Raw genomic sequence first — 18,456 nt, 5'->3', positions numbered from 1 at the left:
ATTCCCAAAACATCATAAATAGTCTTTTCCCTTAAAAAGATTCTGACTGACCAACTATGCATTTCTAGAATTTTTATTCTAGGTTTTCAACATTTAGTTTTTCTTTTTAATACATATATGACAAAATTGATCATTTTATTTCTAGATTCTGCAAAGCACTATCTTCATTACTTGAACTTTTAACTCTATGTACAAGAATTGATTTTACAAAAAGCTCATACACCAGCACCATGAGTTAGGAAATCATGGGCATACTTCCATGGCATACATTAACATGAGAAGAAAGACTACATGATGTGCACCTGTAATGTCCTGATATGCACTCTGAAGGTGAGGCTTCATGTCAATTTCATAAAATCAACTCAATAACCTTTAATCCAATAGAATCATAGAATAGTTACAGCACAGAAGAAAGCCATTCAATCTACTGATTCTATGCTAGCTCTCTGGAGGAGCAATTCACCTAATGACTTCTCTCCATAGCCCTGTATTCTTCCTTTTCAGATAATAATTCAATTTTCTCTTGGATTCCTTAATTGAACCAGCCTTCAGAATGCAGTGCATTCCAGATCTTAACTACTCACTACATAAAAAAGTTTTTCCTCATGTCATTATTGCTTCTTTTTCCAATTACCTTCAATCTGTGCCCTCTGGTTCTCAATACTTCCACTAATGGGAACAGTTTCTTCCCATCTGTCCAGGCCCCGCATCATTTTGAATACCTCTATCAAATCTAATTTTCTTATAGTCAGAACAGATTTATTTTTATTACATATAATAAAATTAATATCTCCCTATCAGTTGCACTTGAGACTTGAGATTTTTGAGACATCACATTTCTACATGAAAGCATGTAGAGTGAAGTTTTATTTTTGAACCATTATAAAGATAATGGGGAGATGCTTGTAAAAATAATGGGGACAAAGCAGCACGATGCAGATTTATGTTGATTCCCAGGTCAGGCAGCGTCATGCCCACTACCTGGACAGCTTGCACCGTGTTCTTCATTGATATCATTGTGAAAGGCCGTGCAGGCTGTACAGGCAGCAGCCCTATGACACTGCCTGTCCTGGGGAATTGATGCAAATCTGTGAAGTGCCACTTTGCAAACAAATTTCTCCCCAGTGTCTTGAAAGGAAATAATTTTTGTACATCATTAATCATGTAAATATGATTTACGGTATGTCCCTGTAACTTTAACACTGTTGCCTGAATGCTGTAAAAGCAAAATAAATTGATTTCTTAATTTTCTTTTAGTAGAATCCCATGACTCTCGACGAAAAGGAAAACCAAATGCAGTTAAAGGGGTAAAGCGGAAGAAAATTGTGACTGAAAATGTGACAAAGAAAATCCCCAAATCACCCGTGAAAACTCCATTAAAGTTATGTAACGATCAACAAAATGAGGAGGCTGCCTTTTCCGTTGATGGTATTCCAACTATTTCTACACTATTAGAAAAGGAACACTTGCTTATACAAAATGGGGGACTTGAGAGAGAAAGAGAAATTGAGCAAGAATGTTCACAAGACCTAAACCTTGTATATGAGGCAACGAAAGTTAGAACTGGTAGGTCAACGCAGAGAACATTTGTGACAACGCAGCACTCAGTTGAGCCATCTAACAGATCCTCAAATTGGGGAGCTCAACAACCAGAAACGGATGCTACATTAAAATTGCTAGTGTCAGAAAAATCTCCGTCACTATCCTACAAGCATCCGCAGCATCAGATTCAACATCTTTCTTTACTACGTGAACATTGGATCGTTAAAGCCGAGAGCAATAGCTGCAGTCCAAATGGGAGCTCTCCTTATACGAGTACTGCTTTTGATGTTTTATTGAAAGCCATGGAACCAGAGCTAAAAACTCTTTCAAAGGTAAAATTTTCTGTAGCTGAGCCAGAGTCAAGAAAATTAGACATTACTCTTGGAACCCAGGGACAAGAGTCAAGTGGAATAACAACAGTTACTGCACAGACCCTAATTCAAACTTCAGTATGTAAATCTGAATTTCCTGCAGCCCCACAGTACTATTCAAATGTTAATCAGATTGTGCCCAAATCAGGAGAGAGAGAGCAACTAGAGGATCAGGCTACATCTCACTTACACTACCAGCAAACTCAACTAGTTTCACAAGCTGCACAACAAAATATACACAATGCCTTATCTCAGAGGTTTAACGGATCACCAACACACCAGCAGAGCCAAGAAAAACACCGCTTTCAGCCAACGTACAACTTAACCATGACTTCTATAGCTCATTCTCAGAACCCTGTTATGTCACATGGATTGCATCAAAGTCAGCTTGTGATCCATCCAAATCAGTCAGTGGCTGCTAATCTGCCTAATAGTGTTCAAATTGGACCTGATTATAAACAGCTCCATGTGACATCATTTGTCAACTCTGCGACAGACCAAGTGTCTGATATTCTACTTAAGGACCAGAAACCTAAAAAGCAAGGGAAATATATTTGTGAGTATTGTAACCGAGCTTGTGCAAAACCTAGTGTTCTCCAAAAACACATTCGATCACATACTGGTGAACGACCCTACCCTTGTGTTACATGTGGGTTTTCATTTAAGACTAAAAGTAATTTATATAAGCACAAAAAATCCCATGCACATGCTATCAAACTTGGCCTTGTTTTGAGATCAGAGAGCAGCAGTACATCCATGTCACAGGAATCTGACCGAGCACTTAGTAATCATTCAGATGTAGAGGAAAGTGGTGAAAGTGAGGCTGAATCTACACCTGAAGAAAAATGTTTTGATCAAAAGCACTTTGAACTGGAAGCTGCGCAAATAGCTGTCAATGTGCCCTATTCAGAAACGCCAATGTTTCCTAGGAGTCTCAAGTCACCTGACAAATTAGTAAATAAAACCGTTGGTTATGACACTTATGAACGTGCTAGCCTGCATAAATCCTCTGAGCCAAAAGTTACAGCTGCTTTACCCAAAGTCGTGGTCTACCCTGTGAACATTTCCCCCTTAAGGGCAGATAGTCCAAAGCTGACAGGCACAGTTCCAGAACTAGCCACTGGAGAGCGGCAAACAAATCCACACACTGCTAAAATGGAGTCAACATCTGCTTGGATGTCCTCACTGAAGAAGCAAAATCCTGAGCACAAGCAGCAAGTAGAAATTAACCCAGAAGAAGAAGAAAAACTCCAGTCAGTAACTGCACATGCACAGCTTCAAAGACAGCAGGCCACTGATTTTTGTCAGCAGCAAGGGAAGTACCATTTGAGCCCACGAAGTTTAGGGAGCACAGACTCTGGGTATTTTTCTCGTTCAGAGAGTGCAGATCAGCAGATGAGTCCACTAAGTCCTTACATTAAATCAGTGTCCACTACCGAAGTTGATCCCATCAAGTGCAGTTTACCTTGTCCACCTCATAACAACCAAGTTATGGCCACTGTTTTAGAGGTGAGCTCAACTGACAGGCCATCAAAATTAACAACTGCTGTTCGTACTCCGATAGCAACGAAAACACTTGAAGAACACATTTCCAAGTTGATATCAGACAATGAAGCAGTAGTGGATGATAAACAGCTGGATAGTGTAAAACCTAGAAGAACATCTCTTTCGAGGAGAGGGAGCATAGACTCACCAAAACCATATACATTTAAAGATTCATTCCAATTTGATCTACGGCCACTTCATTCTGGAAGGAGAACAAGTTCCAGTTCTGATATACCCAAGTCCCCCTTTACACCTACTGACAAGTCGAAGCAAGTGTTTCTTTTATCAGTTCCTCCTCCTTTTCCTTCCCTTGATTGTTTACCAATTACTCGAAGTAACTCAATGCCAGCTACTCCAGCATACTCTGCTATACCTGCAAATACAGTGACTGCAGCACACCCGCTTCGAGAGAGCCAGTCATTTGATGATAAAATTGGTGGTTCATTTAGCGATGATGTCTTTGTTCCTGGGCCACTTACACCTCCACAACTTGCTCATCCCCGAACTCTTGTCAGGCAGACTGCAGTAGAGGATCAATCTACTAGTGAAGGACAGAGCTTTGCTTCCACACGCTCTATGGATGAGGGTTGTTATAGCAGTAATGTAGCTAGGGTTTTGATGCCAAGAAGCAAGTCATTTGAGCATGGGTTGCGTATGCAGGAAAATATTAAAAAATCACAAGGACGAGGGTCAATGTATGAATGCGAAACTTGCAGAAACAGATATAGAAAGCTGGAGAACTTTGAAAATCACAAGAAATTCTACTGTTCAGAGCTCCATGGGCCAAAAATTAAACCAGCAATCACAAAAGATTCAGAACACGAAGCAGCATCACGCAGCATGCCACCACAGTTGCTACATTACAAGGTAATTGGAACAACAAGCGTGCTCCAGCAACCACCTAAGATGAGGAAAAGGAGAAAAATTAAAAGTATTGGTGATGATGATGAAGCATTAACCAGTGAAGATCCTAGAAAAAAAACTGTGAATAAGCAATCTTTATCAGATCAGAAGTTAAGTACTACTGTCTCTGGTATGCCCTACAGGAGTAATGCAAGCAGTGACACCAAACAGGCAGCTGTCAGTATAAAGAGTTTACAAGGACAATATTTACATGCAGGCAGCCTGGAACATTCCCTGGAGCCATCAGTATCTTTTAGTAATGAAATTCAAACAAAAACATTTCACTATCCATTGCAAGAAAAAGGAGAGTTAAGTCGGACTAGCAGTGGAGTGTCTGTAATTCAACACACAAATTCTTTGAGTAGGCCTAGTTCATTTGAGAAATCTGAATCTGTTGACAGAATTTCTCCTGTGCAAGAAAACGAAACTCACAATGAAACTGTGCAGCTTTCTGTATTTGTGGCTGGTAAAGAAGACACTTGTTGCCAATCCACAGGTTGTCAACAGCAATCTAAAACTTCTGGAACATTGAGAGTACCAGCATTTGAAACTTCAAGACCATCACTTGTTGATTGCACTCCCTTACAGCAGTTAAGACTGGTGCGTCAACATAATATCCAGGTTCCTGAGATTTTGGTCACATTAGAACCAGACGAGGAACAGGACACACAAGGAAATGAGCAGGAAAAAGTGACAGAAACATTTCATTGGCCTCAACGCAGTGAGACACTTTCAAAACTCCCAACGGAAAAGCTCCCACCAAAAAAGAAAAGAATCCGCTTGGCTGAGATGGAACATTCATCCGGTGAATCCAGCTTTGAGTCAACAATGTCGAGGACTTTTAGTCGGGACAGCAGTTTATCTTGTTCCAGTTTCTCAGCTTCTTTTGATAAGGAGGATGTTTCAAGGACTGAGAGCCCTTCAAAGGTGGAAGCAACTTGTAAATCATCTGAGCTGATGCTGGTTAATTGCTCAAATACACTTGGTGTTCCCAATCTACATTCCGGAGAAATGAGACGTGCTGCATCTGAACATAGTAGTTGTGTGCTACCATCTGTGGAGGCCACTGCAGGAATTCGTAGCAAATCGTTTGATTGTAACATCGTATCCACATCAAGATCTACATTGCCTGAAGATTCTATGGAAATGATTTCAACCATGGCTTCTGAAATAGTAGCTTCTGGCTCTGTCTCACTTATTGAAAGAAGAAGAGGTCCTCTTTTACGACAAATGTCTTTGAGTATTGGCCCAGATATTTCTCAACCTCCAGTTTTGCCTTCTAATTTATTTAAACAAAATCTGACTCTGCAAGTAGCTGCCCTACCACAACTTAAAAGCTCTTTAGCCTATAGATCATCACCTGTATCGTTTTTAACTTCACAGCATCAGTTATCTTGCATGGCACAAATTCGACACCTAGTGCAGCAGGTCCCACAATCTTCAATACAAGTCGCAAATGTAAACAATCAAATCCATGTCCAGGCGCCTTCTGCTCAGAAACCATATCCAGTTACTCAAGGAAACCTAAAAGCACTACCTGCAAAAATAGCAACAACTCACATAGCCCAACAGAAAATGTATCCAGTTATATCTCTTCCTTCTGCAACTCAAGGTAATATATTTGCTCCTAAATATCAGCTTCAGCTTGTTCAGAAACAACCCTGTCAGCCATGTTTGCTTCCTAATGTTACATCCCAACTGCCAGTTATCCCCCTATCTATTCCTGTTACTTTTGGATCAAGTGTGGTAACTTCAAATATTTCTAGCCAGTCATTGGAGATCATCTCAAGTTTGTATTTGCTCCCTCCTGTCCAACATATCCATTCTGGCATGTCACCCGCTCTTGCTTCTCTGGTCATGCCTGTTGGAATCCAAAGTAAGAAACCTATTTATAACACCTCTTCCCTTACAACATTACCACAAATTTTAGTCACACAAGACCAGACAAACCAGCCAGCTCTAGTGATTTGTAAACTTGATGATTCAGTAAATTCAACCACTGATGAGGAAATGTCTTCAGGATCAAAGGACTACCTGGAAGTCCAACAAAGTAAAATAAACTCTAAAATGAAGATGTCTGCTATTTCTGAATATTGTAATTCCCATGATGAAAGCAGAAGTTCACTTGTACAGGGTGATTTGAAAATGCCATCAGGTGGTTTACTTGCACAAGAAACTACAGTAACTAGTAAACGCATGCTATCTCCTGCAAACAGTTTAGATATAGCAATGGAAAAACACCAGAAACGGGTAAAAGATGAAAATGGATCTGCCAGCACTGGTAATATAGCAACAGTACAGTTACACAGCATGAAATCTGTTGAAACTAATAAACTTAAGAAGCCCATGTTAATGAGGCAGTTTTGTACAACAGATGAAATTGAAGGTTCATTGCCTGTTGAGCAACAAAGTACTCCGAAAAACAGTCCTCAAGCCTTAGAACTCAATAGCTCACCAAAAAAGCCCCTTCATGAGCTGCCACTATCTTGCCAGGGTAAACATCTGTTAGTTGCAAAAAATGTTTTGGAGTCTGAAAGTTCAAAACATTCTCACTCCACTTCCAGCACTATTATTCAAAAGTCGCATATAACTGTATGCTCTAGTTCTCCTCAAGCACATACCACCCTATCAAAGTCGCTCACTAATATACAGGATAATAAGTCGCCATTGAGTAATGACCAAATGCAGCCAGCAAGCAACCAAGGCCGATTACAAGTAGGAGCTTCCTTTCCAATCACAAGTACACGAGATGTACAACATGCATCACTTCCAACTCTGAAGACGTCAACAAGTTTTAGTTGGTGTTACCTGACGAAGCGCAAGCCTTTACACGTACAACAAATGGACAAAAAAGTCTCTGCATATGCTACTTGGCCTGTCAGTCCTAACTGTCCCAATCCACTCGGTCTACCAACAAAAGTTGTACTTGGTCTTCTCAATTCAATGCAGAAGAACAAAAAAATGACATATACAGAAGCAAAAGCTACCCTGCTTCATTCTGTCATATTGGTACCTTCAAGCAAGTGGAAAGCTACTAAATCCAAGGTACCACTAATTATTTTAATAAACTATTGAATCCCTTGTGGTCTTGCCAACAGCTTGGAAGAGGAAATTGTGTTTTTATTTAAAAGGCCAAAATGGGTTCTGGGGGAGGTGGAACATATACTGACCTGACAAATTGCATCTCAAAAGCTGGGACGTGACCTTGTGGGGCAGTTTGCTAGTGCTGTTGAGAAGGGTTTAAACTAACTTGGCAGGGGAATGGGAACCATGATGTAGCATTAAAAAGGAGAAACAACGTGCAGGGAGAGACTGATAGCACAAGAGTAAGAAATAGTAAAGTATGGGAGGGGGTCAGACTAAGAGGGAATGTAATAAGGCCTATCTTAAGTTTTATTGCACATATGTAAATGCACAAAGTGTAAATAAAGTTGTGAAATGTACGTGCAGGTAGCTACATGGAATATGATGTTATGGTGATAACTGAGACCTGGGGTTCAAAAAGGATAATAAATATTCTTGGATACAAAGTTTTTGGAACAGATAGAGAAGGAAACAAATGAGATAAGGTGGTAGCACTGAGGAAGGAGAATATCACAGTGCTAGAGGGAGAGGGGATGTCCTGGGGGTGGGGTGGTGGGGGGATGCTAGCTATGGGCATCAAAGACATCGTCTATTTTGGTTAAAGTTAAGAAACAATAGAGGTACCGTTGCACAAATGGGTTCATTCTATAGACCATCAACTGGTGGGAAAGATATGGAGGAGCAAATCTGCAGAAAATTACAATGCGATGCAAAAACTAAAGGATAGTGATAATGGGGACTTTAATTACCCTAACATAGACTGTGATAGAAATAGTGCAAAAGGTAGAGTGGAAGAGTCCCTAAAGTATGTTCAGGAGAATTTTCTTGATCATGTTTCTGGCGTAACGAGGAAGGAGGAATTGTTGCAATGAGGTGGATCAAGTGTCAGTAGAGGAACATTAGGAAATAGTGTCATGAGGGCCTGAATTTCATGCTCCCCGCCAGCGGGTTTCCAGGTAGGGGTGTGAGTGTGAAATAGCATGAATAGGCTTCTCGCTGGGTTCCCGCCTGCCCCGACCTCTCAGTGATTTTACGCTGGTAAGGCCACCCACTCTTGCCCCAATTGACGCCCATAAGTGGCCAATTATTGATCACTTAAGGGCTGTCCCCCACGCACCCTCATTTTTTAGGCCGGCAGGAGGAGTTTCCAGGTATGGGGGAAGCCTAGAAATAATCGGATTTAGGCCTAAGGTGGCAGGGGGGGACGCCTCCATCAGAAGCCCCCTTTTAACCTCGGTGCCCTATCCCTTAAGGTCCGGTGGCCGCTGGACCTCCCTCCCCTGACATCCTAATCCCCCCCGACTATCCAACACCAGTCCCCCTACCTTTGCCGCTCTGAGACCCCAAAAACTTATGATTTCTTGCACCCCTGGGACTTAGCCTCGGGGAGTGGACACAGTCCCAGTACTGTCCGCTGATGCTGTAGGGACTAGAAAGCTGCTGGCCAATCAGGTTGGCTGGCAGCTCTTTAAGGTGGGAATTTCTCCCGAGTGAGGAGCGGAAGTCCTGCCTGCAGCCAATTAGTGCTCGTTGAAGCATGGAATGGCTGCAGGGCAGGCAGTGTTGGCAGGAATGTGTGTCCTGCCGAATCTTCGAATAGCTAGCCAAGAAACCCCACTATCCTAAAACTCCTGGCCAAGGTTTAGGTTAACCATGGAAAAGGACAAAAAGCATTCTAAAGTACAGATACATAATTGGACAAGGTCCAATTTCAGCGGGGTGAAAACGGATCTATCCTAGGTAAATTGGAATCAAAGATTAGCAGGCAAAACTGTAATGTAACAATGTGCTACCTTTAAAGAGGAGATGGTTTGAGTTGAGTTGAAATGAATTCCCATGTGGGTGAAAGGTCAGGCACCAGACCTTTCTATACTTTCTAATAATTTTTCACAAGTAGCAATTTCTTACCTTCAACATTTATTAACTGTTATTCAGTACTGGAACATTCAAAATATCAACTAATACACCACTGCTTTTAAATTTGAGTACAGAGACCTCTTCTCTTGTAGCCTTCCTCTTTATGAAGGCTTAAACTCCGCACTTGGACTTTGACTCTTCCATTCTACATTGCAATGCTGGTGTAGACCTTGCAGAGTTTGATATCTGCTTCAGCTGCAAAGGAGCACTGTTTCTGACCCTAACACTGGCTTTGATTGGTATCTTCATGCTCTGTCCTGCCCCATCCTGGCAGTTGTTTGATCCAGCCAACAGTGTGCACTCCATTTCAAGGTGTTGGAAAGTGTGAGCACAGTAATTTCTAGGTAGAGACTGAAGCAGTCCTTTGAGTGCAGAGGTACAGACTGCATTCAGTCCTAGGCATTATTCCTTGAAATATAACACTTATGTTGCAGGAGAATTGGGTGTGACATTTTCTATATCCAGTGCCATCAACTACAATAATATAGCATGCTTAACTTGTAAAGCGTTCCAAGTTTGATGTTGAGCTACATTGCAGACTTGCCTGGGCAGTCTTTTGGATCATATGCAGCTAAAAAAAATGAATAGAATTGTTTTAATGCCGATGTACACATCTATTCAAGGAAGAAATGGAAAATAAAATGAGAATTTGTGGAAATATTTTACGATGGATATGCAAGGCAGTTAACAGTTCCTGGTGCATTCCATGGCAACACCTGTACTAATCAGGGTCTACTTGCCAACCAATCAGCCCCCTTTTATGTAGTATAAATTATTGTTCCCTTTGAAATTTGGTATTCTTATGAATTTGTTCTGACGAGTGTAAATTGAAAAGCTTTGACAGCATGTCTCATTTTCAGCAATACCCAAGTTCTGTACTACCAAATGACTATTTAAAAAGAACAAGTTATAGGAGACTTAGGATTTACATGAGAATTGGGCAGATAGATAACAGATGAAATTCAAGGTAGAGAAATGCAAATTACTTCACATGGGAACAATAAATTCAGCAAGGAATTATTAACTGTAGACAAAAAATAATGTGCATTGAAATTGACAAGTTGAACCATCACCAAAACACTCGAGGGATTGAGTAAAATGAGTAAGATGTTGTGATGTTTTAAAAGGTCAGAGTAGTGAGGCAATCTTTACAACTGATTTTACAAATCATTGTTGTGACTACACTTGCAACACTGTGTACAGTTCTAGTTGCCAGGGTACAAAAAGGATATTGCAGTTATTGAAAGGATACAGAAGATAGCAACCCGCTTGATTGAGGTAATGGATTGTGAAGAGCAAGTTGTAAATTGGGCAAATTCTCACTGGGGAAAAAAGGTTGAAAGGTGAAATGGTGGTTGCTTTTAGGATTCTAAAGGAACTATATAATTGGACCATGGCAAGCTATTTCAACTTGTTCAAAACAGCAGTGTCAGAGGACATGGTCCCCACTTGGTGGATTAGGAGGGTGGGGAGTTCAAATCCAATCTGCAGAAATGGTGTTGGGGGTGGGGGGAGGATTTTCCCGGGCAAGGGGAGGTGGATGTGTGTGCTTGTGCAGGATTTTAAATCCATTAAAAGTGACATGGGGTTGGGCTCCCAAAATCACCCCGCCCTCACCCGGTTTTACAGGGACGGGAATGAAAGCTACCAGGGAAGCCCCGTGCAACTGTTGGGCAAGCAATTAAGGTACTTAAGCCAATTAAGTACTATTTTAACCCTCAATTCTGGATTTCCCAGCCAGTGTGGGTCTTTCCCAGTCTGTCAATAACTTGCCAGGGTCATTGAGATGAGTGCACAGTGGAAAGAGCTTCTTCAGTGAAACTGACAAGCTGAGAAGGCTTTGATCACTGAAACTGATGAACTCTAGCTATAGTCAAGTGAGCGACTGCTGTTCAAATCACTTCTTTCCTGAGAGTGCTATCGCTACTTGGCAAGTGATCACCAACTTCCTGGAAGGCACTTCATGTGTCTAGTTCTTCACTGACCAGCTGCATTTCCCTGCTGCCAGCCTAAAGCATGGCATGGGAACAGCTTACACAGCTCCACCTTCCACCTCTGACGAGGGATAGGAAGATAAGCAACACCCACTGCATTCTGTCCAGTCACATTTCTCCAGAGAGCAAAGAAAATGGACACTGAAATCCAGCTGGAAAGAGGCAGGACACCCAGCACAGGATCTACAGATAGAGTATCAGCTCTCCTAACATGTCTGAGCACCAGTGCCTCAGGAGGCTCAGGTTTTCATGGCAGGTTGCTACTGACATGTGCAACCTCCAGGAATAAGATCTCTTTCCCAGTGGAGCAGCTAGACATGCATTGCCAATGGCCAATAAGGTGCCTGTTACAGGTAGACCACCTCCATCACTCCCCACCCCCGACACACCCCAAGTCTTTGCCTCTCACCAAGTTATGTACTCTCCTGCAAGGAGAGAAAGCAGAGAGGTGTGTGTGTGCGTAATTCCTTGTGTGGAGGGGAGGGAAGGACAGCATTTGTGGAGGGTGATTGAAGCATGAGTGTGAGGAGACAATCGGATGTGGGTAACTGTTGGGTGCTCAGATGGTGATGTAAGGTGTCAATAGTTGACAATGAAACCTTTCTCTTGAAAGTCACTGTCATCTGACTACTGATCTGACCTAATCGTGTAGGCAAAATGTGTGGGAAATTAAATGGAAGATTAGATGCATAAGGAGTGGTCACTTTGAGACTCAGTATAAGTTCATTTATCAGCTTAAATATTTAATTGAAAATACTCAGTGTGTATGTAGAGAGGTATTTTGCCAAAAGAAGGTGTAATAACAATAGAATATATGACAATATCTCTAACAAAAGCATCCCACTTCTTGAATTCCTTAGGATGTATACTAAGGACACAGCCATTTTTGCATCATGCACTGTCTCCTAAATTGCATCACTTCAGTAATTGTTAATGAAAATAGGAGTGGCTTGATTTACCAATAGGAATGCAACTGTTTATCCCTACTCTATCACCCAGCCAATTACAAACTCATGTCACAAGGTTATCTCCAAATCATAGTGTTCTAATTTTTGTTAATAACTTTAGCGTAGAACCTTATCAATGCTTTCTGGAAGTCTATATAGACAGCATTCATTGACACTCCTCTGTGCATCTTATTAGTGACCTCCTGAAAATTTAACTAAATTAACTAGAATCATAAGCTAAATGCAAATGGCTTACTCTTCACAAATCCATGTTGACACTCTTTGAACATCTCATACTTATTCAAATGCTCAGTCACAACAACACTGCAACACTGATAGATTTCAATAACTTCCCCACGGCTGTTGTTAAAACAACAGGTTCATAGTTTCCTGTTCTCCCTTCCTACTGTGTCAAGCAATGTAGTAACAATTTTCCATCCAAAAACACAACTGAATCTAAAACCTTTGGAAAATTACAACTTAATGTATCTTCAATTTCCCACCCTTTTTTAAAAATACTAAGGTAGAAACCATAATGTCCTGGAGATTAGTCCCATCATTTTCTCTAATACCATTTTAAAAAATCTTAAATCCTCCCCTTGACTTATTTCCCCTTGTATCATTTGACAGCCCAACACAGCAAAGCTTCATGAACTGCTCCTGGCATTACCTGAGCCTGAAGGAAGCCACACGTGATTAAAGCTTCCACTTTTATTTCAAGTATTATAATTTTTTTGCCCTCTTGGTCCACTGTGGAAACTGATAAAGTGTTAATTTAACAAGTCTGCCTTTTGCTTCCGCCACAATATACTCTCACCTGCATCTGTCTTTAAGAAGCCCACTATTTCCCATACCACTCCTTCACTATAGTTAGTGAAAAACTTTAATATCGCTTACATACCCCTTTCTTGCACATTTTATTATTTTTCCCTTTGTAACTTGTCATAGCTCTTCAAGTTTGCACAATCTTCAGCTTTCTTTACATTTGTGTAAGCCTTTTCATTTAGCTTAATACTGTCTCTTGCCTTTTTATTCATGGTTGCTTATTTGCACAAGTGCAGCTTTTTCCCTTTTAGGGACATGTACTGTTTTGTATTGTATAAAATACTTATTTGAATACTCCCCTCCTGTTTGTGCTTAAGTTTGCCCATTAACAGCTATTTAACAGTTTACTGCAGGTAAAGGGTTTCTCATCCTTCAATGTTTGCCTTACTTAATGAAAAGCTTTGTTTCTGACCCTTGTTTTTTCCTATCAAACCTAATATAAAACTTATTTTTAAGATCCTAAAGGGTCTTGACAGGATGGATGTGGAGAGAATGTTTCCTGTTGTGGGAGAATCTAGAACTTGGGGTCATTGTTTAAAAATAAGGGGTTACCCATTTAAGACAGAGATGAGGAGAATTTTTTTCTCAGAGTATTTGGAACTCTCTTCTTCAAAAAGTGGTGGAGCAGTCTTTTAAAATTTTTAAGGCAGAGGTAGATAGATTATTGATAAACAAGGTAATGAAAGGTTACCAGAGGTAGGTGGGAGTTTACAATCAGATCAGCCATGATCTTATTGAATGGCGGAGCAGACTTGAGGGGCTGTGTGGCTTATTCCTGCTCCTAATTCGTATGTTTGTAAAAATCAGTCATATTTTGGTCATTATTCAGTATCGAATTCCTTCATATTATTGTTGCTATATGGAAAATGTATTCTCCTGTAATTGCAGCTAAATAAGTTAATTGTCTGTTTTGGACAGGCACTGAGCAGTCGAATACCTGCAATCAGCGAACACAACAGTAAAGACAAGTATGAAAATCAAGAAGTTAACGATCCCGATAAAGAGCATGCAGTAATTGAACCAAGGCGAATCAGGATCTTCGATGGGGGGTAAGTTTATATTTAAAACACTTTTTCTTTATACCAGTAAAAATAAAGATTACTAAAGCAGAGTGGTAAAGTCATTCCTGTAACTTGTTTCTTTCCATCTTAATGATCATTTCTGGACAGTAACACATTCCTCTGGTCAGAGTACTACTCTTCAATTTATTAGGCACCCAGATTTACTGACTAAGTGTTGCAGATAGAAGAAGTAACTCAATGTTCTTTTTTTTACATTAGCTTGCTTTCCTCAACCAATATGACAGTTTAATTAAGTTAACATGGCAGGGCACAATCTCATTGCTTACAAATAAGGTGAAAGTCTTCTGACTTACTGTAGAGACCCTAAGGAAAATTGGGTTGAGATGAAACTGCTCTAAACCACAAGTAATTGAATTCACAGCAAAAAAAAGCTATGCCACTGAAGTATTGGTCCATTTACAAGGGCCGTGAGAATAGTTAATGAGAGAAATGGAAGTGGAAAAACTCTTATCATTTGAGATTGGATTACATCCTGGTGTAAATGCAACATTATCTGTCAGCACAAGTAGGGTATATTTAAATAATGCCTTAATAATTGGTGTTTAATTACAGTAATTAATGTCAGTGTGTACCAATGTTCCTACTGGGTGTGGTTTATATAAGCTAGATGCTTGTATAACCTAGCTGCACAGGGTGTTGTGTTTATACTGCATGGCATAAATGGGTGTTGTGTTTTAGAGCAGATACGGGGTTGCCTACTCCTGAAGCATTACTGAAGGTTTAATCATGGGACATTTGATTGCGGGACATTTAATCATGTGAAGTAAGGAGGATAACCGAGATTGGCAAGGAAAGGCAACAAACATTGGCGTAAGAACAGAAGCTTGAAAAGCACTAATGTTTCAAGCAGTTCAGGACAAAAGTATTATTCTGTACTGATAGTAAGTACCAGCAGCCTCCGAGAGCAAACCACCAAACCTAAAGTCTGAGCAGATAAGGCCAAAATTCCATGGTATATTAAGTTTTGCTTCCAGCAGAATAGGGTAGCATCATTCATTTCATTCATAGGTGCGCTGCCTGAAGTCAGGTCTTTGGCTCGTTGTCTGCTGATGCTTCATCCTGAGCTGTTCTCTTGGCAGTTTTGCCATTGTCTTCCACTCTCAGAGGCAGTGCAAGGAGGCAGGTCCCAAGTGTACCTCAGCCTGAATGAGAACGGAATCCCCCCCTATTGGTGTTATTCTGAGCCACATGATAACCATCTAATCAACTTAGCTAACTGCCCCCAGGGTAGCATAATAATAACTACAAACACTCTTTTCCCTCAAATGAAGGCACCATTAATAATAAAACACAGTTTACCTCTTCAAACTAAGACTACACGACAGTACTGTAAGTGGTAATTCGGAAAATTTAACACAATGAAACAGTCAATTTGCTTAAGTTGTGTTGAACCCATTAGTTTAGTTCCATTACTCTTTCTACTGTCTGCTCCTCTCTTGACGTTGGTCTTTGAGCTGGACCTGTGACTGGTTGCTGAAGCTATTCAAGCCACAGCTCAGCTACTGCTGGAGGAATTAACATGAAAAGCCTCATTTCAACAAAACTAGTTGAAAGAGGGAATACAGCTCCACTTTACCAACAGAAAAGCTTCATGATTAGTGGTGTGTTAATTGGTCACCTGTGTATTGGGCAAATTAAAGGGCCATTGTAGACCAGTTTATCCATAGCCAGGTGTAGGTATTGTACATACCAAATATAGCAAATACCAAAGCATGTTATGAAGTAACTGCATCAACAAGCGATCTTAAATTTCCAAAAACCAGCACACAGTGTAGAATTTGGAATGACATTTGTATAATTGGAAAATTGTATTTTGAACACTAACATTTTTAATAGTCTTCTAAATTGGATACATACTGAATGTAAGAGGATACTTTTAGGACTTCCTTGTGTGGCTATAAATTTCTTTGTAGATGTTAGCACTCTGTTGCCATAACTTTGCCCAACGTATGGTGGAATGGTGCTCTTATGTTACATCAGATATGTCATTGTGAGAGAAATGTTAGAAGTGAGATTCATGATCAGAAGGAGTAGGGGACAATTAAATGCAAGAATAGCATTAAGGAGGGTCAGAAAGTCCTGAGTGTTACTGAAGCTTTTCGCCTTGCACTCTTGGACAAATTCAAGAATGCCACATTTCAAACTATTTATACTACAGGAGAAAAAGGTGCTGATTGGTTTGCAAGGCGACTTTGATCGGCTGAAGCATTGTCATGGAGAAAACAACTGGGAATTAAATGGCTCAACAAGCTCCCGGGTAATTCAAAAAAGACGCAAAGCTTGAACGTATTCCTTTTGTTTGCAGAGAATGCGTCCCTGTGTCTAAATGTACATCACGACTAGCAAATGTAAATGAGCCATGTTATAAGCTAATATAAAAACAAAAAAACTGCGGATGCTGGAAATCCAAAACAAAAACAGAATTACCTGGAAAAGCTCAGCAGGTCTGGCAGCATCGGCGGAGAAGAAAAGAGTTGACGTTTCGAGTCCTCATGACCCTTCGACAGAACTTGAGTTCAAGTCCAAGAAAAAGTTGAAATATAAACTGGTTTAAGGTGTGTGTGGGGGGCGGGGAGAGAGAGAGAGAGATAGAAGTGGAGGGGGTTGGTGTGGTTGTAAGGACAAACAAGCAGTGATAAAAGCAGACCATCAAAAGATGTCACAAACAATAGAACAAAAGAACACATAGGTGTTAAAGTTGGTGATATTATCTAAACGAATGTGCTAATTAAGAATGGATGGTAGGGCACTCAAGGTATAGCTCGAGTGGGGGTGGGGAGAGCATAAAAGTTTTAAAAACATTTAAAAATAATGGAAATAGGTGGGAAAAGAAAAATCTATATAATTTATTGGAAAAAAAAAGAAAAGGAAGGGGGAAACAGAAAGGGGGTGGGGATGGAGGAGGGAGCTCAAGACCTAAAGTTGTTGAATTCAATATTCAGTCCGGAAGGCTGTAAAGTGCCTAGTCGGAAGATGAGGTGTTGTTCCTCTAGTCTGCGTTGGGCTTCACTGGAACAATGCAGCAAGCCAAGGACAGACATGTGGGCAAGAGAGCAGGGTGCAGTGTTAAAATGGCAAGCGACAGGGAGGTTTGGGTCATTCTTGCGGACAGACCGCAGGTTTTCTGCAAAGCGGTTGCCCAGTTTACGTTTGGTCTCTCCAATGTAGAGGAGACCACATTGGGAGCAACGAATGCAGTAGACTAAGTTGGGGGAAATGCAAGTGAAATGCTGCTTCACTTGAAAGGAGTGTTTGGGCCCTTGGACGGTGAGGAGAGAGGAAGTGAAGGGGCAGGTGTTGCATCTTTTGCGTGGGCATGGGGTGGTGCCATAGGAGGGGGTTGAGGAGTAGGGGGTGATGGAGGAGTGGACCAGGGTGTCCTGGAGGGAGCGATCCCTACGGAATGCCGATAGAGGGGGTGAAGGGAAGATGTGTTTGGTGGTGGCATCATGCTGGAGTTGGCGGAAATGGCGGAGGATGATCCTTTGAATGCGGAGGCTGGTGGGGTGATAAGTGAGGACAAGGGGGACCCTATCATGTTTCTGGGAGGGAGGAGAAGGCGTGAGGGCGGATGCGCGGGAGATGGACCGGACACGGTTGAGGGCCCTGTCAACGACCGTGGGTGGAAAACCTCGGTTAAGGAAGAAGGAGGACATGTCAGAGGAACTGTTTTTGAATGTACCATCATCGGAACAGATGCAACGGAGGCGAAGGAACAGAGAGAATGGGATGGAGTCCCTCTACACCTCCATCCCCCACAAGGATGGTCTGAGGGCCCTTAGCTTCTTCCTTGAACAGAGGCCCGAAGAATCCCCATCCACCACTACTCTCCTCCGTCTGGCTGAACTTGTTCTCGCACTGAACAATTTCTCCTTCAACTCCTCTCACTTCCTCCAAATAAAAGGTGTGGCTATGGGTACCCGCATGGGCCCCAGCTATGCCTGTCTCTTTATGGGGTATGTGGAACATTCCTTGTTCCAGTCCTACTCCGGCCCCCTTCCACAACTCTTTCTCCGGTACATCGATGATTACTTCGGCGCTGCTTCATGCTCTCATCGGGACTCAGAAAAATTTATTAATTTTGCTTCCAATCTCCTCCCCTCCATCATTTTCACGTGGTCCATCTCTGACACTTCCCTTCCCTTCCTTGATCTCTTTGTCTCAATCTCTGGTGATAGACTGTCTACCAATATCTATTACAAACCCACCGACTCCCACAGCTACCTCGACTACAGCTCCTCACACC

General features: G+C 41.4%; 1 protein-coding gene across 10 annotated transcripts in view; it reads left to right on the top strand.

Moving 5' to 3' along the window:
* The window catches only part of hivep1 (HIVEP zinc finger 1), a 291,925-nt gene that overhangs the window by 213,198 nt on the left and 60,271 nt on the right, over positions 1–18,456 (top strand). For 7 of the 10 annotated variants that reach the window (XM_041183504.1, XM_041183508.1, XM_041183507.1 and 4 more), the window contains 2 exons: positions 1,258–7,406; positions 14,047–14,177. In XM_041183504.1, coding sequence (XP_041039438.1) covers positions 1,258–7,406; positions 14,047–14,177 — 6,280 coding nt within the window. The remainder of the gene's footprint in view (positions 1–1,257; positions 7,407–14,046; positions 14,178–18,456) is intronic. The other 3 variants (XM_041183509.1, XM_041183505.1, XM_041183511.1) reach the window with 1 other exon arrangement.

The sequence above is a fragment of the Carcharodon carcharias genome, chromosome 3 (assembly GCF_017639515.1).
Source record: "Carcharodon carcharias isolate sCarCar2 chromosome 3, sCarCar2.pri, whole genome shotgun sequence".
In the NCBI taxonomy this organism is placed as follows: Eukaryota; Metazoa; Chordata; class Chondrichthyes; order Lamniformes; family Lamnidae; genus Carcharodon; species Carcharodon carcharias.
This window is presented reverse-complemented; position numbering and strand designations above follow the sequence as displayed.